Here is a 25,684-nt window from a genome sequence, read left to right as displayed (position 1 = left end):
TTAAATTTCGGATGAAATGTTTTCTTTATTTAGATTTTTTTGAACTTATGTCCGATGTGTCATTAAATTTACATCAAATTTTTCGGATTATTGTTTTCCGAGTTATTGTTAATTGGAATTTTATTTTCTTGTATAATTGTTTATTTTCTAATCTCCTCAATTGTATCCGTATTTCATTTTCTCCCATCTTTAATGGATAAAAAGGTTAGGTGGAAGATATATAAAACAATATTTCATTATTGCAACCGCAAAAGCAAACGCTTGCGGAAAGTAGCTTTTGGAATTCAGTGATTTTAAGCAGTTGGAAGCGATTGGAAGCAATTTGTGTGATTGATACCAATCACTAAAAACCGCTACCACACGCAAACGCAGCGTTTGCGGGAGGTAGCGGGCGAACCAATCGACACCTAAAGAGAAGAAACGAAACAATCTCTAAGATATTCGGAATTTATTTTATGGGGTATATTCTAATGAAATGAAATATACTATAAACAAAATATCCACTACTCTACTTACAATATTGATAAGCACAGCTGGAAACAAAAAGTCCACCTAGATCAATGTATTTTCTTATTTTTTCTCTAACATAGAGTAACTCTACAATAGAAGTGTTTTCTACTACAATATATTCTTCTATTTTTTCACTAAAAATAAATGTTCCTAATAGATATATTTATTTTATTCTAGTATTAATACTTTTTACTTATAAAACTTGAAATTAACCCATTTACTTACAGAACACTTATGTAAATAATAATGTTTGCAGATAAATGAAAAATTAAAATTTTCTTTTTTTATCTAATTATAAAATTCCAAAACAAAAGTATTTATTAATTAATTTAAAAATTATGTTATATTATTAGCTATTAAAACTATATATTTCCTTAATTTAAAGGACTAGTTTGTAATTAAAAAAAAGTTTAACTCTATTATATAATGAAAAATAGGGGAATTTTCAAAAATACCCCATTTTCCATGTCCTTTTTAAAAATACCCCTTCATGTTGACCATTTTTAAAACTACTAATCTTTATGTATAAAATGACCAAATTACTCTTTCTTTTAATGACAACAAGAATGTACAGTCACTAAAATAAATAAAAATTCCCGCCAAAAATCGAAAATTTTTCCCGTCAAAAAATATTTTTTCCTGCCAAATTTTTGAAATTTATACCTTTTAAAAACATTGCAAACGCTTTCAAAAACCTTGTAAATCCGTTTACAAGGTGTTTAAAAACCTTTTCAAAACCTTGTAAACGCTTTTAAAAACTTTGTAAAAGCGTTTACAAGGTGTTTAAAAACCTTTTAAAAACCTTATAAAAACCTTGTAAAAGCATTTAAAAGGTATTTAAAAAACCTTCTAAAACATTTTAAAACTCTTTAAAAAGCGTTTACAAAGTGTTTATAAGGTTTTTATGAGGTTTCTACTTTACAAAACCTTTTAAATACTTTGTAACAAAATTTTGGCGGGAAAATTTTTGGCGGAAATTTTTTTTGTCAAAAGTTTTTATCAAAAAAATTTTGGCGGGAAAATATGTCGGAAATTCTTTTGGTGGGAAAAATTTTGTTTTTCTTTTTGTTGAATAAAATATTTTTCATATAAAGGTAAAATGATCATTAAAAATTAAAAGAGGGCAAAAATAAAAATGACCAAAAAATAGGGTATTTTTGAAAAAGGATATCTCAAAAGGGTTATTTTAACAAATTCTCAATGTTTATAGATGAAAAATTTTACTCTAAAATAGAGTATTGAAGCAAAAATAGAAGTGGGTTGGAGATGCTCTTGTGCAATCCTTAAATTAACTAATGATTTTACACACACACTTTTTTATTTTTAAGGGAAATGTTAATTGTTCAAATGCACTTAACAATCTGAATAACAATCAAGAAGATTTAATTTTGCATGCACTAAATGTAACACGGGTGCGACACATTATGCTTATAAAGGGAAGCCCCCAAGGATTGTTGCCTGTTGGTATCCATATGATTTTGTATCCGGTAGTTACTGAGGAAGCGGCTGCATAGGCAACGGTTGAAGCTGCGACTGTCGTGGTGACTGTTGAAGCTGTGATTTCGACTTCCTTGGTGAATATTGTTGGTATCCATGTGACTGATATGTTGGCGGCATATATATTGGTACTAGACCGTTGCTTGGCCCAGAATTAGCACCCGGTTGAACAGACACATAACTCGAGGTCACCTGAATCTGATCCGATGACGGGTATGACTGAGGCGAAACCGGTACATACATAATGTATGGTTGGCGTGGTGTGGATGGTGGTGGGATATTAACTTGCTCCGCAAGAAACCTATACGTGAAGCTCAAGACACCTTTTTTGCCATAAGGACCCGTCAAAGCGTGCGTCTCCAACTTCATACCGTTAGCATCACCAATGTTGGTCAACGGATAAGGTGGATTTGAGCCCAATAACTGTTGCATGGGAAGTCTCAGAAATCCGATTTCCTTATCACCAAGGAAAGGCCGGTGACTCATCAATTCCACGAGGAGCGTCAAACGCCCTTCTTGAGCTAACTTCTCATCGACAGAAAACTTAATCATTTGATTCCACTTTGGGTTTGTATAAGCGGAGAAAGCGACAGGGGTATTGATCCTATCCTTAACTTTTCTGTCCTTAAGGATAGCAACCGAAGCGTATACGTCCATGGACGAGAAGGCGTTGACATCTTCGATGTTCTTGGCGTATTTTATTACGAGCTCTAGGATCATTTTAGTCGTGGTGGATTGAAACCGAGGGGAAAATACAAGAGGCTGACCTAATGTTCCTGGATCCAGGTTCCGGTAAACGGGTTTACCGATGGATGGCGAATAAACCGGTGATGGGGGATCACATTCCTCGACCGGCACAGGTTTAAACCGGTATAAAAGGCTTAGTGTTGCTTTGATACTTTCTTCTGTGGCTTTGATAGGGCGAGCCATTGACTTCATCTTGTTGATGTTACCGTTAGTAAACGGTGGGATCGGATTTGAGGCAAGAAGCTCCTGAACCGAGAGGTTGACTTCTCCCAAATAAAGGTCATTGTCACCTTGTAGCCAATAGCTAAATAGCTTGACCGTTATAGTCAATAGGCCTTCGGTGGCTTCTCTCTCGTTGACCGAGAACTTAACGGTGTGATTCCACGTCGGGTTGGAGCCACCGTCGTAATCAATGGGAGTTTTGGCCGCTCGTTTTTGATGAGTTGTGTCGCCGTTGATTGTAATGACGGCGTATACGTCCATTTTGTCTGGGGCATCTATATGGTTGATGTCACTAGCTGATACGATTTTGAGCTCAAGAGTTGGGTTCTCCATGGCTGTTTGCAACTGTGGGGATGAAGACATTTTCAAGAGAGTATCGTTTTGTTCTATCTTGGCAAATGTCAACTAGACGAATATATTTATATACAATCTATGTGTGGACATTTTCTTAAATTACAAAATTATTGAAAATAACATGGATGTCATTTCGTGAGTCATCACCTTTTAGTTTATATACATCATACTGACCATGTCGTAAAGTATATATTATATTATAACACGCAAGAAAAAATCTTATCAAATTCTTTTAATTATCCAAATAGAAGAATTATAGTTTATTTAGTTCAAATTCTTGTAATTCGACATCATTTATAATTGGCACTTTATAATTCTATATCAAATTTTAGAATATAGACTGATTTTAATCCTTTTCTCATTCACCTAACAACTTTGCTTCTCACGTCAAAACTATCTATATACTATTTCAAGTTACATATTTGATAATGTTTTAAGATAACATGGAAGACTCACGGCTAAAAGAAAAAAAAAAACAATAAAATAGCTAAATCAACTTGGGCAAACAGGATTATGTACGGACAAAGTAATATCCGATTTAGCGAAGTCAATGCTTTTTTTGATAATTCGCTAGTCAATGCTTACACGTATAGTGACATTGTTTATTTTGTAACTCATGTTGGTCAAAACGATTTAGTGTTACTATTTACCAAAATTTGATGCAATAACACTTATGGTTCATGCTGCTCACGTAATAAACAGTTGATCCATTTTATAAATCGAGAATAGCTTGCACAATTTAATATAACTATGTATCAAATGGCTAGAGTGAAAGGGCAGATCGACAAAAATAAATGGAACAACATTCAAAATCTTCAAGCAGGCAAATCAGAGACAACAATTTTTAACTGAAAAAGTGACGCTCCAAATAGACAACATATATATTTTCTTATATGTAAAAAAAAAAAGTATGAAGTTCAAAATCAACTGTGAAGTTCCAATGCTAGATATGTGGAATGGACATTGGTACATGGATACCTGTTGTCTATCATATCCAATCCAAGACGTGAGGAAAAGAAACATATATAGTAGTCTCTTGCGAGTGGTTTCCCACTATCAAACACAACATCAGTTATAAGACAATTAAGTTCCATAGAAACAAAAAGAAAGATTAATATTAAAATACATGCACATATGTAAGGTTTGGCATTCTAATATTAGCTGTCATTCGACAACTTAATTTTCGTTACATATAGTTTTTTTTTGCTGTAGCTTCAACGGATGTATATACGTTAATTATGCTTATAGTAGATACGATACATGGAGGAGACGACGTAAATTCAATCACGCATGAAATTAAGAATATGCATATGATAGACTTTTTATCCTCATTTAAATTCTCGGTATATATCAAGCAACTGAATCATACATATATAGGTAGTTTCTTAAGCTATATAAAATTCTCAAGACGCTGGATCATCGTCATGACAGCAGATGCGAGTTGGCTAGAAAGAATAAACTGTTCGTAAACTTTATAAGGTGGCTCTTTGAACACGAAAAGGTCTAGATTGTCTCTACGAGCCAGAGGATTTATAACTGCATATTTCATCCGAATGATGGCTTCATCGTAATTATCGGTTACCACTTGGGACTCGGCTTCGCGAAGCTGTAAATTTGCAACTGATAAACCTTTCTTGAAATCTTCTATAACTTTCTTGAATTCTTCAATCTCTTCTTTCCCTGATGATAGACTCTGGACGTTGAAAGAAATACAAAATTAATTTATAGTCTATAATGAAATGTAAATTGTGACATACATAAATAATATATAAATATATATATATATATATATGAGGATATTATAGTCATGACAGATAAATCGTGACATCTATAATAGAGTAAATTGCATACACACCCACTTTGGCTGGGAAGTATTGCATATAGACATACTTTTTTTGCTATATGTGTATTTTTCTTCTACTTTTTACAACTGATGATTATTTTAGGACTATTTTGCCTTTAATCACCTCTTTAAAAAATAAACTAAAAAAAAATTGCATACAAAATAAAGGTTTGGACCAAGTGTTAATGTGTTATTATTACAAGATAAATACATGGATTGCACTGTGGGAATAATTCTATAGATTTTAATTTATTTAAATTTAATTTTTTTATTATAAATTATTATAGAGAAATTCAATTTAAAACTTATCATTAGAACAACAGACACGTTTATAAAAGTTTGAAGAGTAACTAAGATTATTATTCTCACAGAATTATGTGCCTTTCACTCCATCATCATCATTCTTAAAAACTAAATATCAAGCATTTTAACATAGTCTTGAAATTTCTTGATAGTATTTGTCTCAAGAAACTATCACAACACAATACAACATGAAATAAAATATGTATGTTTAAGATTTTTAAAATAGACAATAAAATTAAAAATATTATTGAACAAGAAAACACCAAAAAAAGTATCATCTCATTTGGTTATACCTCTCCAAACCTCTCCAAATCGTTAAATTTCATAAACTTATTTCCGTAAGCATCTGCGGTTGTAGATAAACGGGTGGTACATACAAAAAATAAAGGAAAATCACATACAAATAAATAAAGCTATATAAATATTTTTTACTAATAATTCCTTATGATATATATTTGCAGATTCTACTGAAATATATATTGTTGTAGATTATATCAAACCCTATCTGTATATATATATATATATATATATGTGATAATTCTCAAACAGTAATAATTCCTTAGCTTTAATCTCCCAATATGAATAATTATTTGTGTTTAAATTCATAATTTATTTGTTTAATTTTAAATAACTATTTAATGATTATTTGAAATTTAATTTATATTTTCCACTATAATCATATTTTCATAAATATATTTTTGTGTTTTTATATTTATATAAATATATATATTACATTTATTTTATTTTCTTTTTTGTTTAAACTTCGTCGTATCCGCTAGTCATTCAGTTTCAAATCTTGTGCAAATGGCACATTTTCAACTGTTCTAATATGGCTTGAAACCTTAAGCAGGGCATCTTTCCATAAACTCTTCAACTACAATTGTTGCGGTTAAACCTGTGAAACCGTAAACTTTAATACTGCACCATCTTGGGTTTTATTTTTATTTATTTACTGTATTAAATTACAGCTGGATAAATACTGATTTTTAAGTGCTAAATAAAATCTGATGTGTATTAATCATTATAATGTTATTGATTACACATTTTAATTGATATGGCACCTCTTAAAAACTATGATATGTCATTCCCAGAAAAAAATCTCCCCTTCTTTTTCTTTTTTTAACACATAGGCCCCGATTGGCACAAGACTTTTAAGACTTAAAAAAAAAATAAAGCCGTGACAGTCATTAATTTGCCAATCAGACTTTTTTTACTTTTATTTTTTTAAAAGTTTTGTAAACCACTTTTTTTTTTCTTCTTTGTTTTCTCAGATTTTTTAAAGCAGGCTTTAAAATTAAATAAATAGAAAATCTTTATTTTTTTCCCTTCCATTATATTTAAAAGCTCTACACAAGTTTATATATAGATTTTATATCTTTTATTTTTATAAATGAATTATTCTTATTTTTTTCTCTTTCTTTTAAGACTCATTTCAATAATAATTTTTTTCATTATCATCATTAAATCATCATTTCAATATATTTTAATAATAAAAGTAACAACTACAGTTTTAAAAATGTTTGTTACCAATTAAATTTTAACAGTTAAAGTTTCTACAGTCAAAACATGTACAGTCAAATTCTCTACAGCAAAATTTTTAAAGTTAAAGTCTTTCTTTTATTTCTTTTATTGTATATATTGATTAAGCAAAAGCAAAGCTTAGTAAAACTTAACTTACTAATAAAAATTTTCATTTTCAACCAACATTTGAAGACACAAATCTTAAATTGTCCATTATTGATGAACAATATTATTTAATTGCCATTAGCAATATTAATTATATTAACAAAATCAACAATATTTTGTAGCCTTGCTTCATAATTCGTCGGCAGACCTACGTATCCATAATCCGGTGGCGGTGGAGGCGGTATGCAACCATAAGGTCCATACACATGCTGACTCGGAATAGCCCACGTTGGCACCTGGTGGTAACCGTTACCAGACTGAACAAGTGCCCCATTGAACCGGTACGAGAAAGTCAAATGACCTTTCAGTTTCTTCGACCTAGTTTTCACCTGATACGTCACAAACCTCATGCCATGGTTGTTACCACTAGTTGACTGCGTATGTAAGCGCAAGAGATCAAGTAGCGAGACTTCAATACTACCAATATCTTTATCACCGAGGATTCGTTTGGAGAACAATCTCACGACGAGTGTCAAACGACCTTCAAGGGGTAATCTCTCGTTGACAAAAATTTTGATAGCGTGATTCCAATTAGGGTTGGATTCACCAGAGCGATCAACAGCAGTTTTCACCTTCTGTTTCTTTTGGTGTTTGTCGCCTTCAAGGGTTATGACGGTGTAAACGTTCATCTTTGTGATGTAGTCGACATGCTTAAGATCACTTGCGGAGTTGATGTTAAGCTCTAGGGTGAGATTTGCCATGACTTCGAGCTTCCACGCAAAGATGATATTAGTTTATCAGACTTTAGTTTATAAAGAAGTTCCACTGTTTTTTTGTAAATTTGATTACTTCCCCTTCAGGGATGCGGTTCCTATATCTATGGGTTGCAGAATTAACAACTAACGTAACAAACGTAGAAAGACCTAATAAAAAAATGAAATAGAAAAAGGAAAATAAACACGTTAAAAGGACTTGGTCAATTCTACTTCCAACTTTTTTGGGGATGTGATTATGTGAAAAGCATAAGAATGAAACATTTTTGCGTAATGGAACATATAATTAACTGATTTATTAAAAAAAATAGAATATCAACTATAATTGTTTCCCCTAATCTCGGATTAAGTTATATATAAATCAATCATTTTAGTAGATTAAAAAAAATCCAATTTCTAGTAGTATGATACGCTAATGGACCAGCTATGATCGCGCTTCATAGATACAAAAATCGCATTTTCCAATAACATCCAAATGATTAAAATTAATGGTCATGATTTTGTTTCATAGACGGTCAGAATTTATCAGCGAGCTCTGACTCGGGCAATGTAGATCCGTGTTTTTATCTGTTTACAGTGAAGATTGAATGACGTTTTTACATTTTAAGCATATGATTATAATATTAATAGCTTGAGACCAATGACATGGACATGTGATTTTTTACAAAAATATGTTATGTTTTGTGCTTATGGTTTGTTGTTTTGTAGGAATTGAGTGATTATTGATGGAAGGAAATAATAAGTGAGTAGCAAGTTTAAATTATTTTTTGTCATTTATGAATTGAAAAAGCATAAAATTCGATGCATTGATTTCAATAGTTATGAAAATAAAGATTTGGATGAATGTACAAAAATACATGTAATAAATGTACTTTCTACATCATATAAATTCAAAAGAAAGAAAACAAAGAAATATATACAGATTTAGTTTCAAGGGAAATTCAATAAATAAAATTATATTGATATACACAAGGGTTTTTTCACACAAAATAAAATGTTAGATCACTTTGTTAGTAATATGGAGGCCTATACGTTTTTACTTGACACCATATATTCTATGGTAGGATTGAGGACATTTGATGTTTTCAATGTATTTAAATTTTTAGAAAAATATGAGGCTAGTAAATTAATAGTTGAGTATAAAAATTATCATAAGGGCAAAAATGTGGCGCAACTACATGTAGGGTACATTTTGAAGATGTTGAAGACATACGAAAGTGTTGATAATGGTATATTTTCATACGAAGCAATATGACAGTTTGCAATATTTTTCGGCTAATTTATTTTTGTGGTTTCAACATAATAGGAGGATGCGTATTTTCTATTATTCAAATTACTAAATGGACTTTAGTAAAATCTCTTTGGCAACAATTGACATGTAGCAGGTAAAAAAATTTTGTTTGTTTTTTGTTTTTGTCATTTATCAAGTTTTCCCTAAAGTCTCTCACAATTATTTTTTATTTTTTTGGTAGAGTCTCACAATTATTTTTTATTAATCCATGCCAAGAAAAATGTAAATAAAACAAAATATAGAAGACAAATATATATATATATATATATATATATATATATACTAGACACAATAATTTTTAAAAAAAATTGTTTAGAGAAAACAAATTAATCATCAAAGCAGTTTGCGACATCAGACACTATATCACCCATCACCAGCCCACCCAAAAGCCCAGCTCCCAATCCAATTCCAATTCCAAGCCCAGTCTCCTTCGGGTGCTGATACGACGGACTTGCGTATCCATATCCCACCGGTGACGGCGACGCATAACCATACCGTCCATATCCTTGGTGGCTAGCTGGTGGTGGCGCGTGGCTCTTAGATTGATCAGCTTCCTCCGTCTCCACAGCACCGTAGGATACTGGAAGATGACCCTTGCTTGATCCGGAAGCAAAAGGATGTTTTAGAAAATCCCGCGGCTGAGACAACTTAGGAAACTCAATTGGCGATTGTGGTGGATGTGCGATTTGATACGGTGGTGGAACAGAACTCTGGTTAATGATCGCCGGTAAATCTGGTTTAAACCGGTATGAGAAAGTTAAAGTCCCTGACCGTTTACCTGACGGGGTTCTCACCTGATAAATCATCAGTTTCATCTCTTGGCTATTACCAGCTTCGTTAGTTGGCGGGTTAACTGAATTCAAAAGTTCAAGTAATGGGATGCTAACTCTTCCGATATCTTTGTTGCCTAGGTATCCACGAGATATCAGTCTCATGACGAGTGTCAAACGATCATCATACACCAATCTCTCACTGACAGAAAATTTGACTGGGTGATACCAAACCGGGTTAGATCCACGGGAGCGATCGACATTGGTTTTTGCCTTTTGTTTCTTTCGGGAATTTTCGTCATGAATGGTGATGTTGACGTAAACATTCATCTTTGTGATGAGATTGACATTTACAAGGTTGCTTGCAGATCTAATGTTGAGTTCTAGAGTTAGATTTGCCATGACTATAATGAGAACTTAACTTTTGTTAACTTTGTAAGTTCAACTTATATATAATGTAAAACCAAAATGATAAGATAGACTACATATAGGAAATTAAATAATCTAATTTTAAAAATTATGTAAATGGGAGATAAAAATTAGTCTTCAAAAAGCCAAAAATTTAAGAAATACAGTGACATCACAATGAACTATTAAAAGTTGATAACCCATTTAATACCATATGTATATAATTTTCATTACTACTTGTAGTAGATATAACTACCTGTATTGGAAGTATTAAAATATGACTCATCAGGAAAAATTTATTAGTTTCAATGAAACTTTACATTTTATTATGTCAAAAAAGAAAATTTAATATATAATTAAATGAGTAAATTTAAAAATCAGATACAGCTAGACAATCAATAATGAAAATTGGTTAAGTTTAGGGGAGTCTTAAATTCTGACACATCTCTATATATCTTGATATTGGTTAAACTCAATGAAGGTGATTTGGTTGGGCTGTAAAACCTTTCACAGTTTTTAAAGCCTAATAGGACAGCTGTCGTGGTAAAAACCTAAAACTTTTACTACCTTAATTTAGCTATTTTTGTTCATGATTTGTTTTCATTTTTAAAGCAATTATTGTGGGGGGGGGGGGGGGGGGGGGGTTTGGGGGGTGGGGTTTAGAGGCTTTTTTAATTAATTAAATGTAAAAATCAGATACAGCTAGACACAGTCAATAATGAAAAATGGTTAAGTTTAGGGGATTCTTAAATTCTAACACATCTCTATATATTTTGATATTGGTTAAATTTGCTAAACTCAATGAAGGTGATTGGTTGAGCTGTAAAACCTTTCACAGCTTTTAAAGCCTATTAGGACAGTTGTCATGTTAAAAACCTAAAACCTTTACGGCCTAATTTAGCTATTTTTGTTCATGATTTGTTTTCATTTTAAAAGCAATTATTTTGGGGTTCTTTAGACTTTTTACTAAGGTTCTAGAGTTAGATTTGCCATGACTATAATGAGAACTTAACTTTTAACTTTGTAAGTTCAACTTATATATAGGCTTTGAATGGTTGTAAGGTATGGAGTAAACCGGATAATCCATACCAATATTTTGGTATGCAAAACATTGAACTGTGGTATGGAGCAGATTAGTATGGAGTTTATATTAGTATGGAGCTTTTGAAGAGTAGAATGAAAAATGCAGACCAATAGTGAATTTACAATGGTATGGAGTTGTACGCTTAAATGCATACTAGTATGGAGATTTTTAGTATGCAACAATGCATACTGGTATGCAATGGTGAATGGTAAATTAAGTGCAGACTAGTCTAATTTTAGTCTGCTCTGGAGCATACTGTACAACCATTCAAAGTCATAATGTAAAACCAAAACGATAAGATAAACTACATATAGGAAATTAAATAATCTAATCTTAAAAATTATGTAAATGGAAGATAAAAATTAGTCTTCAAAAAGCCAAATAAATAAGAAATACATCACAATGAACTATTAAGAGTTGATAACCCATTTAATACCATATGTATATAATTTTCATTACTACATGTAGTAGATACCTGTATTGGAAGTATTAAAATATGACTCATCAGGAAAAAATTATTATGTCAAAAAAGAAAATTTAATAGATAAATTAATGAGTAAATTTAAAAATCAGATACAGCTAGAATAATGAAAATTGGTTAAGTGTAGGGGAGTCTTAAATTTTAACACATCTCTATATATCTTGATATTGGTTAAATAGGCTAAACTCAATGAAGGTGATTGGTTGGGCTGTAAAACCTTTGACAGTTTTTAAAGCCTATTAGGACAGTTGTCATATTAAAACCTAAAACTTTTAGGTCCCTAATTTAGCTATTTTTGTTGATGATTTGTTTTCATTTTTAAAGCAATTAATTTTTTTTGGGGTTTTAGAGACTTTTTACTAAGAGGTTTTGGGCCAAACAAAACCAAAAGTAATCTTCACTATTTTTGGATGATTTAATGTAGATTTATTGAGTGGATAAGTACTCTTGATCGCTAAAAATGATGGTTAATATCGTCGGCTATTGGTGTTAACTGTTAATGTGTCAGCAACAATGTATGTGGTTTTTTTTAGGGTGAAGATCATTTGGAAACTGCTATTCCATACAAAGATCAAGCTCTTACCAAACAGATTTTCAAGTCATCGACACAAGCACAAAAAAATATTCTACCACAGAAAATGTGGAGTTTTTGTTTTGGGTGAATGATAGAAAATATGTAGATCATAGCAGATTTAAATAATATACAAAAAGGGAAACATAATGTATTAACAAAATGTTAGTGAAAAAGCTTACCCAGAGAAAGCATTGTGTATTTCATTTTTTCTGTTTTTTCCTTTATTTGTTATCATTATCATGTATGGTCATTGTTAAATTGAGAAAGAAATATTTTGTAATAAAGAAACACGCAAAAATTAAAGCATACAACCTCACACTAAAAGATTACAAAGTGACTGTCAAATCTCTAGAGACGGCCGCAATCATATTGAGTATGACGAATCTGATCACGGCCAAACAATAGTACCAACAAGACTATAAAAAATAGTCTCACAACCTTTGATGGCGTTTGTAGCGAACGTCCGGTCAAATAAGTTTGCATGGAAAGCCCGAGTAATCTCATCCGACGTTCCTTCACATACTCATCAATAGCTTCTTCAATACTTCTCATCGAACAATCCTCTAACAAGTCTCCATGGTCCGGACCAACTTTCCTAGCTAGACATCTAGCTAGAACGACCGCATCCTCTAGCGCCGCAGAGCCGCCTTGTCCCAAGAACGGACCCATCACGTGCATCGCATCGCCGGCTACTGTCACGGTCCCACGTCGAAATTTCCCGAACATGATTTCTGACGGCGCTCGGTACCTTAAGTGTGTCAATGATAATGACTCTACATCGCATGTTTTCACCATTTCTTTCCAGTCTTCAAACAATTCATCCACCCATTTTAGGCACAGTTTCGCGATTGATTCTTGATCTTTGACTTTGTGATCATTGTCTTGCATATGCACCAGAAACCAAAAGACTTGATTCTCGGTTAAAGGAAGCCTTCCGATTAAGATATTTCCTTTCTTCATCCTTAGTAGCTCTTGTGGAAACCCATGGCCATTTGGGTAATTAGTAAACCCTCTCACCGCACGACAAGAAAACGCCTTTTTTGGGCCTAAGTTCAGGTAGTCACTAACGACCGAATTTGCACCGTCGCATCCAATCAAGACCTACGAGAGAGAAGCAAAACATTAGACTATATAAAAATACAAACGGACACAAATGAAGAACCTTACGTTTGTGTTTGATATTTACTTTTACAAATGAACATAATTTTTTTTGTTCTAAATAGTTAACGAGTGGGTTAATTAATTAGAAACAAAAATGTAACATAGATTGCAAACGTGAACGTGAACGTGAACAAAAAATTGAAACCTTAATAATTATAACTAATAAGCATATCAACATCTTCTAAAAATCACATGAAAAAAAAAAATGCAAAACGCAAATGTAAAAAACTTCGTTTCAAACAATTGAAGGCTAATCATTGCTAATTGTTATGACCAAAAAAAAAAAAAGTATTTCTTACCTTGGCTTTGATCATCGTTCCATTGAATAACTGAACGATGGGAAACGACGTAGTTTGGTCCTCTTTTATAGAAACAATTTGGGAACCAAACCGGATGGTTCCTTCAGGTAGAGCATCGGCTAAGGCCTCAACAAGATCGTTCCTTTTAATACAACGAGCTTCATCTCTGTTTAATTCCAAATATTAAATATTCGAATCAGTAATGAAACTTACAACAAATATTTATATAAATGATAAGAGTTGAGGAGGATAATTAGGACGTACTTGATGGTTAAAACAAATTCTTGTTTTTTCCCATTTTCAATCAACATGGTCCGTGCCCTGTTCACACATCCAAGAAAGATTTAAGTAAATATGAATTTTTTAACCAAATTTGTGAACTTGTGATCAAGATTTTTAAAAAGATTAAACAATTACTTGTGAATAAGAAGAGAAGTGACACGAAGACGTTGACCGACACCAAGTTGATCAAGAGCTCTCCAACCATTGGTGAGTGTTCCGATTCCAGCTCCTTCTGATCTCACTTTCTCTGCTCTCTCCAACACCACACTCTTTATTCCTTTCCTACATTTCGAAAAATATACCCAAATATTTAAATTACATATATCTAGATAATAAATTTGGTTTTCAATAGAAAACAAAAAATAAGGACAATAACAATAACAAACCTATGAAGAGCAAGGGAAGTGGCAAGACCAGCGATTCCACCGCCGATGATAACAATTCCGACTTCTTCCATTTGAGAGCTGATAAAGTTTCAGATCTAAAGTTTTTGTTTTATGTTGTGTGAATGTGCATATAGTATAGTCTTTTTTTTATTTTTATATAGAGAAGAGAAGGAGCGAAGACTTTTAGCTAAGACAACTAATTACTTGGGAGGCAATCAATTTACGTGAGTGTGGTGGTGGGTCACCGCGAGTCAAACATGTGCTACGTTTATGTAGTAACCACTTGACCGTTGACGCAAGCCATGACGCTACTTACATTAAATCATCTTTTGGATAAACAACTAGACAAGTTGTATTCAATATATGTACTTGTCGTTATTAATATGACTCACAATAGTCAATACTTATCTTTTAAAATACTATGTATCGAAATCGAAATCAATCTTCCACGATAAACTTTTTTGTTTATTAAAAACGATTATTACCAGAAACCGAACATATCTTTAATTAATCAGAACATAAAAGAGAGCAGGACTACTCTTAGCTCTATTGCTTTAGCTGATTCATCTTCACATTCTTAGTAGGTTTTTTGGACAATTTGAGCTTCATTTTTACCTTTCTATAAATAAAAATAAATACTGAAATTCACTTTTTCGATTATTTGTAGCTTAAAAAGCTGAGAAAATAAGAAAATTAACTTTTTTCTTTCCATAATACTGTATATTGGGCCTTTTCTTGAAGCATAAGAAAAAAAAGATTTGTTAAAAGTAACTAAAAAAAACAAGAATTATTGGCTGAAACGTGTTTGTTTTGAGAATAATATTTTGCAGATGCCGAGCCTCTAAGAATGTTATTTTTATAAACAATAATTCTTTACTAAAATAGTTTTTATTGGACTTTCTTCTGTCTATTACAGTTTCACAAGTGAGAAAGATTAATATCATTAGTGATTTAGCTCCAATAACATTGGTACACAAAAAGAGAAAGAAACGAAAACATAACACATTTGCAACCAACCTCCTGATACAAATATTTCACAAAGCCGACAATCTCTCGTATTTAAACCGTACATAAAGTATGATAAATTTATAAACGGCCACAATCATATCGAGTGTGACCAATTTGATCACGAAACAGAATCATTAATAAAACTATTAGCAAGATCTTTCTTACCGGAGACGAGGCTTCAATCAAACAACCGGTAAGATATGTCTGTGTCGAGAGTCCCACAAGTCTCCCTCTTCTTTCTTTAACATACTCATCAATCGCTTCTTCGAGTTGCATCCTTAAAGAGGACGAGGAGACATTATTATTCACACTGTTTTGACCTAACTTCCTCCACAAGCATCTAGCCAAGACGACACCGTCCTCTAGCGCAGCTGAAGTTCCTTGCCCTAAGAATGGACCCATCAGGTGCATACTATCTCCGGCAACTGTCACAGTACCACGTCGGAATTTACCCGACATAACGTCCCACGGAGCACGATACCTTAAACGGCTGATATATAAAGAGGCCATATCGCAGTTCTTCACCATCTCTTTCCAATCTTCCGAGAATTCGCCTACAGATGCTAGTGCCAATCTTGCAATGGCTTCTTGATCTTTTAAGAAGTTGGAGTCTAATTTTATAACAAATATATATGTCAATGATCATGGACATCATCTATTAAAAAGGCCTAGCCACCTAGTGTCTAGTGACCTAATATTCAGTTCAACTAAAACAAATGTTGATTATATAATATTTTCTATATAAATTATATATGTACTGTATGTGATTCTTGTGTAATTATTTATGTTCAAATTCGTATAATTTTTGGAAAAAAAAAACGATAGAGGAATATAATATGAGTTGTACCATGAGCTGATGAGCTCTCTATATTAGTTACCTTGTGGACAGTTTAGCAGAACAACAAACCAGAAGACGAGTTTGTGAGTTATAGGAAGTCGGCCGCTTACGACGTTGTCCATCTTGATTCTTATAAACTCTTGCCGAAACCCATGACCTTCCGGGTAATTTGTGAACCCCCTGACCGCCCGAGCACCAAGGGCTTTAGTTGGGTTCAGTCCTAGAAATCTAGAGACTGTAGAATTTGATCCGTCACAGCCAATCAAAACCTAAGTTAAAAGAAAGTACAATAGTACCAGATATAAAAAAACCATTTCATGCTAAACATGTTGCTGTCAATAACACTATTTAAAACACACACACGCAGTAGTGAATGGACCAAAACAAGTTTTATAGATCCGGTTCCGACTTTCAAAAACGTCACTGTCGACAAATCAAATCCACTACCTAGTCTCAATAATTGATTAAAATACAAGACTAATGGCCCAAAAAATAAAATATCTATTGTTTTTTTTATGTTGAAAAAATATATCTATTGTTTCTTGACGTACCTTTGCTTTAATAGGTTCTCCGTTTTGAACGTGTACAATCGGAAACGACGTTGTTTCGTCAAGCTTGACCGACACAATTTGGCAACCAAGCCGTAGAGTTCCAAGAGGAAGAGCATGAGCCAAAGCTCGGACCAAATCATTCCTTATTACACCTCTTACTTCTCCATACGACGCTGGTCCGACCGATTCTCTTCGCTTGATCCCTTTTTCGATCAAAACATCTCTTATCCTGTTTTAGTTCCGCACAAGAAAAATCATAAGCAATGAACCATATACTTAGAACTACTTAAACCATCTCTAAATCTTTATATATACGTACTGAGGAAGTGGAAGAGAATTAAGACGAAGCTTATCAGCAACACCAAGTTGTTCAAGAGCAAGCCAGCCATTAGTCTGAATACCAAACGCTGCTCCTTCTGATCTTACGGACTCTGATCTCTCCAACACAACGCTCTTTATACCCTTCCTTTATAATTATATGATGCACTAATAAATTAGACTATAATATGTATATGCATATGTTTTATACAAGTTTACCATAACAGAGATATATAATCGAGGAAGAGACGATGAGAAAATAGCGAACCTGTGAAGAGCAAGTGAAGTTGCAAGACCAGCAATACCACCTCCAACAATCACTATGTCCAATTCTTCCATTCTTCTTTATATCTCTTTTAAATGTTATGATCTTTCTCTCTCTTAATTGCTCTCTATTATATTATATCTGCGTTGTGGTGTTGGTTGAAGCCACATGGGGGCATGGCCATGATTGCCTATATATATTTAGTGTACAATGGCCGGTGGTATTTCACTACAAGAAAACATGCTTTTTCCGACTACAAATGGCGACGACATATGTAGTCGCCATTTTTAGCCACTATTTAGCGACTATTTGGCGACAATTTTACGACTACAAAAATTTAGTCGTATAATAGTCACTATTTTGCTACTACTTACCGTAGTCGGTAATTTAGTCGTAATTTAATAACTATTTTATGACTATATTGTATAACAGAACATATAGTTGTTAAATAGTCGCTAAATTAACGACTAAGATGCAACTCATGGTAAAGGTCGCCAATAAGTCGTATATCAGTCACTATTTAAGAAAATATAAATTTTCAAAATTTAACTCCAAAACCTTAACCAAACTCCAAAACCTAAATTATAAACTTAAAGTTTAAATCCTGAATATTTAATTCTTAATATTAGAAATTATTTCTTAAACCATAAAACTAAAACATAGCCATTCTTATATATACATAAAACCAAGCTTTAATGCTTAAAAGAAAATCTAATTTTTCAAAACTTAACCCCAAATCTTAAATCTTAACCCTAAACCCTATACCCCCAAACCCTTAACCAAACTTCAAAACCTAGATCATCAAATCTAAATTTTGAAGTTTAAATTCTTAATCTTATAAATTAATTCAAAAACCATAAAACCAAACCATAACCATTATATATATGTATATAACTAATTTTTCGAAACTTAACCCCAAAAAACTATAGTTTTCCAAATCCTATATTTTTATCAACACACTTAACCCCAAACCCAAAACTTATGCTCAAAAACCCTTAACCTTAAATTTAAAACCTTTATAATTCATGTATAGAAATTAAATCATAGATCATTCACCCAAAATATAGCCATTGAATATCTATAAAACCAAGATGTAAAACTATTTAGTATTTACATATAAATCAGTCTTTCCAAAAACTATATACTTACAAAATTTATTAAACTTAGTCATTTTAAAACCTAAAAAAAATTATTTTTAAATCTAAATCAAGTCTAATATTCTTCTAAATTTCAAAACCCCAAGTCCCAAATCATAAATTTCAAATGTCATTTCCTGAATTATGAACCCAGAATTGCAAAGTATATATGTTTTGATCCAACAAATTACTCTTTAAATAATGAAAGCTTTTTATTGGATGATATGTAAACACATGGATTACACTATCAACCGTTGATTAATTTAATCCAACGGACAAGGTTTTTTCCAGCTCTTGTTTCTCTTTCGTCTCCTTCACGAGGGATTGATTAACTTTCTCCCCTTCTCTTCTTTAGCCGATTAACTTTCTCTCCTCCGCCCGCTGTTTCATTCTATTCGATCTTCATCTTGTCGTTGTTTTCATCCTCTCAAGTTTTTAGATCTGGTACCAGAGCATTTTTGCGGATCTCAGATCTCGTAATTACTCACGCTCTGGAGTAGCCTTCATTCACTGTCGAATCCCTGAACATGAGGAACCTACCCGTAAAGACTACTTCCGAGAGCGAACCAAATTACTTGATGCTGACCGCTCTGAATACAACACACCGTCGAAGGTAAGTGTGTGTGTGTTTGCTTTCGTATTGAAATTGATAAAACTCAGAATTTTTTTTCCACTTAGTTGCTCTATACACTTCCTTTGTACCGAGTATGAAGCCAGTCCGGCTTAATTTTGATCGAATTCGTGTGCTTTAAGCGTTTTCGATTCTCTGTGGTGTTTACTTTTGGAGAAGAAGAGTTTGTTTCATTTTCAAATTTGTGTGTTCTTAGTGACTCAGGGTTTGGTGGGGCTTCATCATACGGAAGCTCATGTAGTCATACATCAAGCATGAAAAAGGATAGTGATGGCAATGACTCTCCAAGGAAGCTAGATTTGGATGGTTTGACTCCTTTCGAGAAGAATTTCTATGTCGAATCGCAGGCTGTGGCGGCTATGACTGAGGCAGAAGTTGAAGAGTATCGTAAGCTGAGGGAAATTACTGTTGTTGAGATATTACCAAACCTGTCAAGAGTTTTCGTGATGTTGGCTTTCCTGGTAAGCTGATTTCATATCCAAAAGAACTACTACTGGATTTGACTTCTGTTTCATTTGATTTAGACTGTGATCAGTTTCACTTACATGTCTATGTAAGTTCTTTTGTATATATCTACTGATAAGAGTTTTTTGATTGGCCTAGATTATGTTTTGGAAGAGATTAAGAAGGCTGGTTTAACTGAACCTACTACGCCTATACAATCTCAGGGCTAGCCAATGGCAATGAAGGGACGTGATCTTATTAGCATTGCTGAAACTGGCTCTGGAAAGACTCTTTCCTACTTATTACCTTCAATCGTCCATGTCAATGCCCAACCAATTATAGGTAACGCTTGAGTTCTGCTCGTGAAGTTCTTGTTCCTGGTTCTTGTTCGCTGTTAAGTTCTTTTTCCTGGTTCTTGTTCGATGTTACAGATTAAAATGGACACTATTGAAGTCAGTAACCTGAATAGGCAATATCTATTTCGTCCTTCTCATGTTGGGCGCTCCAGGGCTAAGGTATATTTGCTTGAGCTAAGTCCAAGGGAATCCAGTTCATAAGAGAATTCATGTGACCATATAGACTCACAGTTGTTAACCAAAGTTGTTTGGGTTTATTAAATCGAGTTTAGGAGGTATATGTGAGCAACCTGAGCTCATTCTCCCTCGCTTCAAGGTATGTAAGCAGCCTGAGCTCATTCTCCCTCGTTTGTGTTTGTTAAATCCAGTTTATGTATATTTAAGCAAACTTATTTCTTCTCCAGCTCAGCTAATTTCTCTCTGATGGTGTCATTAGGCAATCTGAGCTCATTCTCCCTCGCCTTAAGTTCCTTAAGAAATGCTTCCATCAGCTCAGCTTCCTTTCTCCTTGTCTCGGTCTTTGCAGTTTGCTTCAGGTCAAAATCTTCAACATTCATCTCAAAAGCAAAAGACTTCTTGGGAAAGCAAAGCAACCTCCTTCTCCGTCGCTTCAAACATTAACCCTTGATGTTTGTGCATTTCCAATATTTACTTTCTTTTTTTAGTAGTATGATGTATTCTTTGTATTCTTATTTTTAACTATGTTTTTAGTTTTATTTTGTAATACAGTTTTTTTTTGATATTATGGTCTCATAATAATAAATATAGTATTTTTTATTTTTAATATCAATTCATTCCAATAACTTATATATATTTAAAAATAATTAATAAAATATATATATTATCAAAATAGTATATATATATAATGCTGTATAAATACAATATTGTTTAAATACATAATCATAAATTAGTCCTCAATTAGTCACTAAATTTGGTGACTACATTATGACTATTTAGAATAGTCGTAAAATAGTCGTAGTGTAGTCGTTAAATTTAGTGACTATATTACGATTACATTTACGACTACGCAAAATAGTCGTAATGTAGTCGCTATTTGGCGACTAATTTTACGACTATTTATTTTAGCGACTCTCGATTTACGACTACTGGTTTTAGTCGCTATTTAGTCGTAACACACTGTTTAGTGACTAAATAGTGACTAATAGTGCAGTCGCTATTTGCTTGTTTTCTTGTAGTGTTTTCAGATATAAAATAATAATTTCAGAATATAAAATAAATATTAATAGTATTTGCCGTTTTCTATATCCAGAAAGAAAATTCTGTAAGATTTTCAAATAACGGTTTTTAATGAGAAATTTCGTGGTTGTGCCCCTTGGCCTGTTGTATTTTTCGTTATATGTACACATCATTCATAGCAAAACTCAACGGATGATTTGGTTATTTGTTGATATAAACTCAACACTTACACATAATATTTCAAAATAAAAAAATCTTACTTTTGAAGTGACAAACTAAATTAGTTTTCTTATAAAATTATATGAATTCTTCAATCTCAATAATTTTTAAAACCCCAAGGATAACTTATATTTTTTTGGTTTTTATTTTATAGTGCTAGATTTCATATTAATGGTTTCATCTTTAGACAATTTAGTTAAATGGTATTTTTAAAATTATATTATATTTTTATATTTAAGTCTCAGTTGAATATGATTTCTTTTTGGATCATTTTTTAATGCGAGATCAGGATGATACATCCAGCTCAAGTAATCGTTCCACTTCTAGTGTTCATTCTTCAGGAGCAGCTTTTGATGAGGAGAAGGAGCGGAGATCCGAGGAAATTGATAAGAAGAAGTCTAAAAAATCAAGCAAGGAAGCAACCTTAGGTAAGCGTAGGTAGAATATGAGATGATAGGTATGGTAGGTAGGGATGGGAATGTTATGATTACCTTAGGGAACAATAGTCGGTTGAGATGAAGGAGATGTTATGATTACCTTAGGGAACAGTAGATATCTCTAAGAGTCGGTTGAGATTGAGATGGTATTGTGTAAATAAGGAGATGTTATGATTACATTAGGGAACAGTTGAGATGGTACTGTAACAGTTATAGCTATTAAATGTTGGAGATGTTTGGCTAATTAAAATTATCTTGTTGTATTGTTTTGCAGATGAGCATGTGGAGACACCACCACCATGCCGATCACTACTCATGTTCAATGATTTTTGGTGATCTTGTTTACTCATGTTTGATGATCGCCACAGTCATCAAGGAAATCTACCTTATCTACTCTCTATCTCTATTGTTAATTCAACTGTTTCCCTTTCAACTTTTCCATTTCAATGGTTTCTATTACTACTCTATCTATAACTGTTTCGTTTTCAATCTGTTTCTGTTTCATTATGTCCCTTGTTTTGATTAGGTCTGCACATAATATGAATAGATATGGTGATAAATATTTTAGGGGCATCATTTGGGAGCCATTGATTAGGATTGATTAGCATATAAGACACAAAAACCAATTGTTTAATTATGTTCTTTTTGTTTTCAAAAACCTCAAATCATTAAAATATATATATATATATATATATATATTATATTGATTTTTGCAGATTTATCAATTGGATCACAAAACAAAATAGTCTTTATAAATGGATAAATGGATAATTATATTGATCTTTAAATATTATATAGATATTTATAAATTATTAAAAATGATACATGAATATGTGAGATAACCAGAGACATAATAGATAATTAGATATGGATCATTTCAACTTCATGATCTTATTGTGTGGTGAGTATTGTAAGAAAGTATGAAAATAATGACTTATAAGATGTTAATATAAAATAGAAAACGGAGATAAACCTTTTAAAAGATTAAAAAATATATATAAGATATGCATATCATACAAACTCTAAAACTAAGCTTTTACAATGATATTTGATTTTTTATAACCAATACAACAACAATAACAGAAAAAAAATACAAAACAAAAAAAAAAAAGATTTGAGAGTAGTGAAAGAATATGAGAAAATGAAAAAGTGATAGACTAAGAGAATAAGATAATGAGTATTTATAAGAAGAGAAATGATGAAAAATTACATTTAGAAAAATGAGAGTTACAATTCTAATTTATTGTTTTGTTTTAATACAATTGATTAATACAACTTAGTGGAGAAATAAAGATAATGTATAATTTATAGGGGAAATTTATATGATTTCCGTTTTATATTATGTGAGTTAAATGTGAAAATTAATTGTTTTTAAAATTGTGTTTTAATATATATTTTTTTTTGTTAAAATTGCATTGCCAAGTGGACCAATAAGGACAGAGTGAAACATTACTTTTATATATATGATTGTTAGGCGCTAGTCGGGTGGTCGGGTGGTCTAGTGCCTAAAGAGAAAATTGGAGAATAAGTGGGGATTAATCGGAGTCTATTTTTAACGTTATTTTATTAAATAAAATATATAGTATATATATATATATATTTCTATTTCTATTTATATTGAAAGAAAAAAAACATCAATAAAATAGAAAACTATTGTATCATCTTTAAAATTATGGTAAACACAAACATAATTTTATGATTTTCATTAAAAGTTTGTACATTAGTTATTGTAGAACATCATAAACTTTTAATTTAAATATCTAAATAACAAAAAATATTAGATAATTGATCCTAAATAATGATTTGTCATTAATGGAAATGGAGAGGATCTACCTAACGATTTTATGGAGTGTAATCAGTATTAGAAGAAAATTTTAAAATAGGGGATAAAAGTTAAAGATAAAAAAATTCCAAGGGCTGGAATGATAATATATATTTCTAAAACAGAAGGACCAAATTGTAAATTACATAAAACTCATCGGCCGCACTAGGTTTTGGTACCCTAAAACCCTAGAAAATACAATCCCTCTTAGAAACAGAGAGCTTCTTCTTCTCCAAATTCAATTTACTCACTCTTCCCCCAAAGATGCGACCTTTAGACGAGACCGAGACGACCGTCGTCTTCGAGAAGCTCTTCAAATTCGTGGGCAACAACCTCAAGAAGATCGTGGAGAACCCATCAGACGAAGGACCCGAATCAACAGCCGGCAGCTACTGCTTCCGCCTCCAGAAGAACAGAGTCTACTACGTCAGCGACGCGCTCGTGAAGCGAGCCACGAACATCTCCAGGAAAAACCTAGTCTCTCTCGGAACCTGCATCGGCAAGTACACCCACGCCGGTAGCTTCCATCTGACGATTATGTCGCTCAATATCTTGGCGGCGAATGCTAAACACAAGGTATGGCTCAAACCCACTTCGGAGATGTCTTTCCTTTACGGGAACCATGTGTTGAAAGGAGGGTTAGGGAGGATTACTGATAGTATTGTTCCTGGAGATGGTGTTGTTGTGTTCTCTATGTCTGATGTTCCGCTAGGGTTTGGTATTGCGGCTAAGAGTACGCAGGATTGTAGGAAATTGGATCCCAACGGTATTGTTGTGCTTCATCAGGCTGATATTGGAGAGTATTTGAGGGATGAAGATGAGCTTTGATGGGTTTTAAAGGTTTTTGTCTTTGTTGGAAATGTTTCTTTTAAGTTTTATGTAAGTCGGGTCTTGAACTCAGTAGCTTGATTCTGCTTGTTCTAAGTTATAAGGTATGTAGCGGTTGTTACAAGTTTTGTTGAAACTATGGAAAGTCTCGATTTTTATGAATCTGTTTTGAGGTGTTGTTGCTGTTTTTGTGAGTGTTTTTGGGTGTGTAAACGCTCACATACATACGCTAATTATCAATTCGGTAAGCTGATGATTTAGATTTGTGTTGGAAACTGCTTGATTTTGCTTTGATTTTATTGGTCCGTAAAGCTTGAAATTGTTCACAAGCTTGAATCTTGAACTTAACTAGGCACATAACTATATGAAATCATTACAAATTTTGCGCAACATGGTGCTGGATCAATGAAAGTCTCGATCTTCCTGAAACCGAGTATCTAAAGGCTAAAGTTTTACAAATATATGTGAAGAATCGAATATGTAAGCTGATGATTAAGGTTTGTGTTTGGAAACAGACTTGGTTCTATAGCCTAAAAGCTGCAATGTCCACAAGCTTGGAAATTTTCATTTTAAGTTACTACTGTGTCTGTTGAAGTATCTATACGTTTGTGTACTATCGCCAAATAATGTGGTGAGCCCTTGAGCCAATAATTACGACCTGAGATCTTACTGAGACACACATTGCATAACTCTTCCTGAAAAATCTTGATGATGTTCTAGACAATAAAAAATTCAAACATTACGGTTTTTCATCTGCAAAGCTCAAATACAGGACCAAAGAAGAATATTTATATGCTAAGTATACGGATTGATATTTTCACTTATTCCTGCAATTTTACAGTTTTCTTCCGTTCTTGGATGCGAAGATGAGTTGTCTAGAAACAATTTTTCTAGGGGTTATATCCTTAATACGGTGGTTCAGTCACAAAGCCCGTCTAGCTCAGTTGGTAGAGCGCAAGGCTCTTAACCTTGTGGTCGTGGGTTCGAGCCCCACGGTGGGCGCATTTCCTTTTTGCGTTTTAA

The 25,684-nt window shown here is 32.7% G+C and overlaps 5 protein-coding genes, 2 long non-coding RNA genes, 1 other non-coding gene and 1 pseudogene across 14 annotated transcripts; 4 read left to right on the top strand and 5 right to left on the bottom strand.

The window, feature by feature from the left end:
• Nucleotides 1-1,767: 1,767 nt before the first annotated feature.
• On the bottom strand, nucleotides 1,768-3,374 carry LOC104718817 (uncharacterized). Its single transcript, XM_087470634.1, has one exon. It carries the CDS (start codon nucleotides 3,337-3,339, stop codon nucleotides 2,002-2,004), a length of 1,338 nt encoding a protein of 445 aa, XP_087326760.1. The 5' UTR covers nucleotides 3,340-3,374; the 3' UTR covers nucleotides 1,768-2,001.
• A 3,776-nt stretch (nucleotides 3,375-7,150) lies between these two features.
• LOC147936052 (protein SRC2-like) lies at nucleotides 7,151-7,939 on the bottom strand. Its single transcript, XM_087468265.1, has one exon. It carries the CDS (start codon nucleotides 7,861-7,863, stop codon nucleotides 7,231-7,233), a length of 633 nt encoding a protein of 210 aa, XP_087324391.1. The 5' UTR covers nucleotides 7,864-7,939; the 3' UTR covers nucleotides 7,151-7,230.
• Nucleotides 7,940-9,446: 1,507 nt separating this feature from the next.
• LOC104720342 (uncharacterized) lies at nucleotides 9,447-10,454 on the bottom strand. Its single transcript, XM_010438260.2, has one exon. The coding sequence runs from the start codon at nucleotides 10,336-10,338 to the stop codon at nucleotides 9,493-9,495; it is 846 nt and encodes a 281-aa protein (XP_010436562.1). The 5' UTR covers nucleotides 10,339-10,454; the 3' UTR covers nucleotides 9,447-9,492.
• A 2,287-nt stretch (nucleotides 10,455-12,741) lies between these two features.
• On the bottom strand, nucleotides 12,742-14,857 carry LOC104718816 (monooxygenase 1). Its single transcript, XM_010436621.2, has 5 exons — nucleotides 14,612-14,857; nucleotides 14,361-14,507; nucleotides 14,208-14,264; nucleotides 13,944-14,109; nucleotides 12,742-13,584 (listed from the first exon to the last, which is right to left on the bottom strand). Exons 1-5 carry the CDS (start codon nucleotides 14,680-14,682, stop codon nucleotides 12,832-12,834), a joined length of 1,194 nt encoding a protein of 397 aa, XP_010434923.1. The 5' UTR covers nucleotides 14,683-14,857; the 3' UTR covers nucleotides 12,742-12,831.
• Nucleotides 14,858-15,536: 679 nt separating this feature from the next.
• LOC104718815 (monooxygenase 1) lies at nucleotides 15,537-17,817 on the bottom strand. Of its 2 annotated transcripts, XM_010436619.3 has the most exons (5): nucleotides 17,595-17,817; nucleotides 17,328-17,474; nucleotides 17,009-17,237; nucleotides 16,498-16,726; nucleotides 15,537-16,230 (listed from the first exon to the last, which is right to left on the bottom strand). In XM_010436619.3, exons 1-5 carry the CDS (start codon nucleotides 17,663-17,665, stop codon nucleotides 15,698-15,700), a joined length of 1,209 nt encoding a protein of 402 aa, XP_010434921.1. In that variant the 5' UTR covers nucleotides 17,666-17,817; the 3' UTR covers nucleotides 15,537-15,697. The 2 variants fall into 2 exon arrangements, with proteins under 2 accessions (XP_010434921.1, XP_087326007.1); XM_087469881.1 differs by lacking the exons at nucleotides 17,328-17,474; nucleotides 17,595-17,817 and having other exon boundaries at nucleotides 16,498-16,692; nucleotides 17,009-17,149.
• Nucleotides 17,818-18,882: 1,065 nt separating this feature from the next.
• Nucleotides 18,883-20,942, top strand: LOC104750575 (DEAD-box ATP-dependent RNA helicase 20). 5 transcript variants are annotated; one of them, XR_015568880.1, is made up of 6 exons: nucleotides 18,883-19,340; nucleotides 19,555-19,819; nucleotides 19,962-20,144; nucleotides 20,234-20,317; nucleotides 20,431-20,474; nucleotides 20,563-20,942. It is a non-coding gene; the product is annotated as a DEAD-box ATP-dependent RNA helicase 20 (long non-coding RNA). The 5 variants fall into 5 exon arrangements; XR_015568879.1 differs by having other exon boundaries at nucleotides 18,954-19,340; nucleotides 20,595-20,942; XR_015568882.1 differs by having other exon boundaries at nucleotides 19,024-19,340; nucleotides 19,563-19,819; nucleotides 20,595-20,942.
• Nucleotides 20,943-21,354: 412 nt separating this feature from the next.
• Nucleotides 21,355-22,583, top strand: LOC147936051 (uncharacterized). Its single transcript, XR_015568883.1, has 2 exons — nucleotides 21,355-22,002; nucleotides 22,286-22,583. It is a non-coding gene; the product is annotated as an uncharacterized LOC147936051 (long non-coding RNA).
• Nucleotides 22,584-23,996: 1,413 nt separating this feature from the next.
• LOC104718814 (uncharacterized) lies at nucleotides 23,997-24,848 on the top strand (annotated as a pseudogene). Its single transcript, XR_015568671.1, has one exon. The product of XR_015568671.1 is annotated as an uncharacterized LOC104718814 (transcript).
• A 742-nt stretch (nucleotides 24,849-25,590) lies between these two features.
• Nucleotides 25,591-25,663, top strand: TRNAK-CUU (transfer RNA lysine (anticodon CUU)). The gene has a single exon. It is a non-coding gene; the product is annotated as a tRNA-Lys (tRNA).
• The last annotated feature ends 21 nt before the right edge of the window (nucleotides 25,664-25,684 follow it).

This window comes from Camelina sativa, chromosome 10, assembly GCF_030686135.1.
Source record: "Camelina sativa cultivar CO46 ecotype springtype chromosome 10, ASM3068613v1".
Lineage (NCBI taxonomy): Eukaryota > Viridiplantae > Streptophyta > Magnoliopsida > Brassicales > Brassicaceae > Camelina > Camelina sativa.
This window is presented reverse-complemented; position numbering and strand designations above follow the sequence as displayed.

What these genes read in the sequence shown, in the direction of transcription:
- LOC104718816 (XM_010436621.2), bottom strand. Translation starts at nt 14,682, where the DNA reads ATGGAAGAAGTCGGAATTGTTATCATCGGCGGTGGAATCGCTGGTCTT. An exon ending in ACTTCCCTTGCTCTTCATAG is followed by an intron (nt 14,508 to 14,611) that starts GTTTGTTATTGT and finishes TTCGAAATGTAG; the next exon opens with GAAAGGAATAAAGAGTGTGG. An exon ending in ACTTCTCTTCTTATTCACAA is followed by an intron (nt 14,265 to 14,360) that starts GTAATTGTTTAA and finishes ATGTGTGAACAG; the next exon opens with GGCACGGACCATGTTGATTG.
- LOC104718817 (XM_087470634.1), bottom strand. Translation starts at nt 3,339, where the DNA reads ATGTCTTCATCCCCACAGTTGCAAACAGCCATGGAGAACCCAACTCTT.
- LOC147936052 (XM_087468265.1), bottom strand. Translation starts at nt 7,863, where the DNA reads ATGGCAAATCTCACCCTAGAGCTTAACATCAACTCCGCAAGTGATCTT.
- LOC104720342 (XM_010438260.2), bottom strand. Translation starts at nt 10,338, where the DNA reads ATGGCAAATCTAACTCTAGAACTCAACATTAGATCTGCAAGCAACCTT.
- LOC104718815 (XM_010436619.3), bottom strand. Translation starts at nt 17,665, where the DNA reads ATGGAAGAATTGGACATAGTGATTGTTGGAGGTGGTATTGCTGGTCTT. An exon ending in ACTTCACTTGCTCTTCACAG is followed by an intron (nt 17,475 to 17,594) that starts GTTCGCTATTTT and finishes ATAATTATAAAG; the next exon opens with GAAGGGTATAAAGAGCGTTG. An exon ending in GAGAACCTATTAAAGCAAAG is followed by an intron (nt 16,727 to 17,008) that starts GTACGTCAAGAA and finishes CTTTTAACTTAG; the next exon opens with GTTTTGATTGGCTGTGACGG.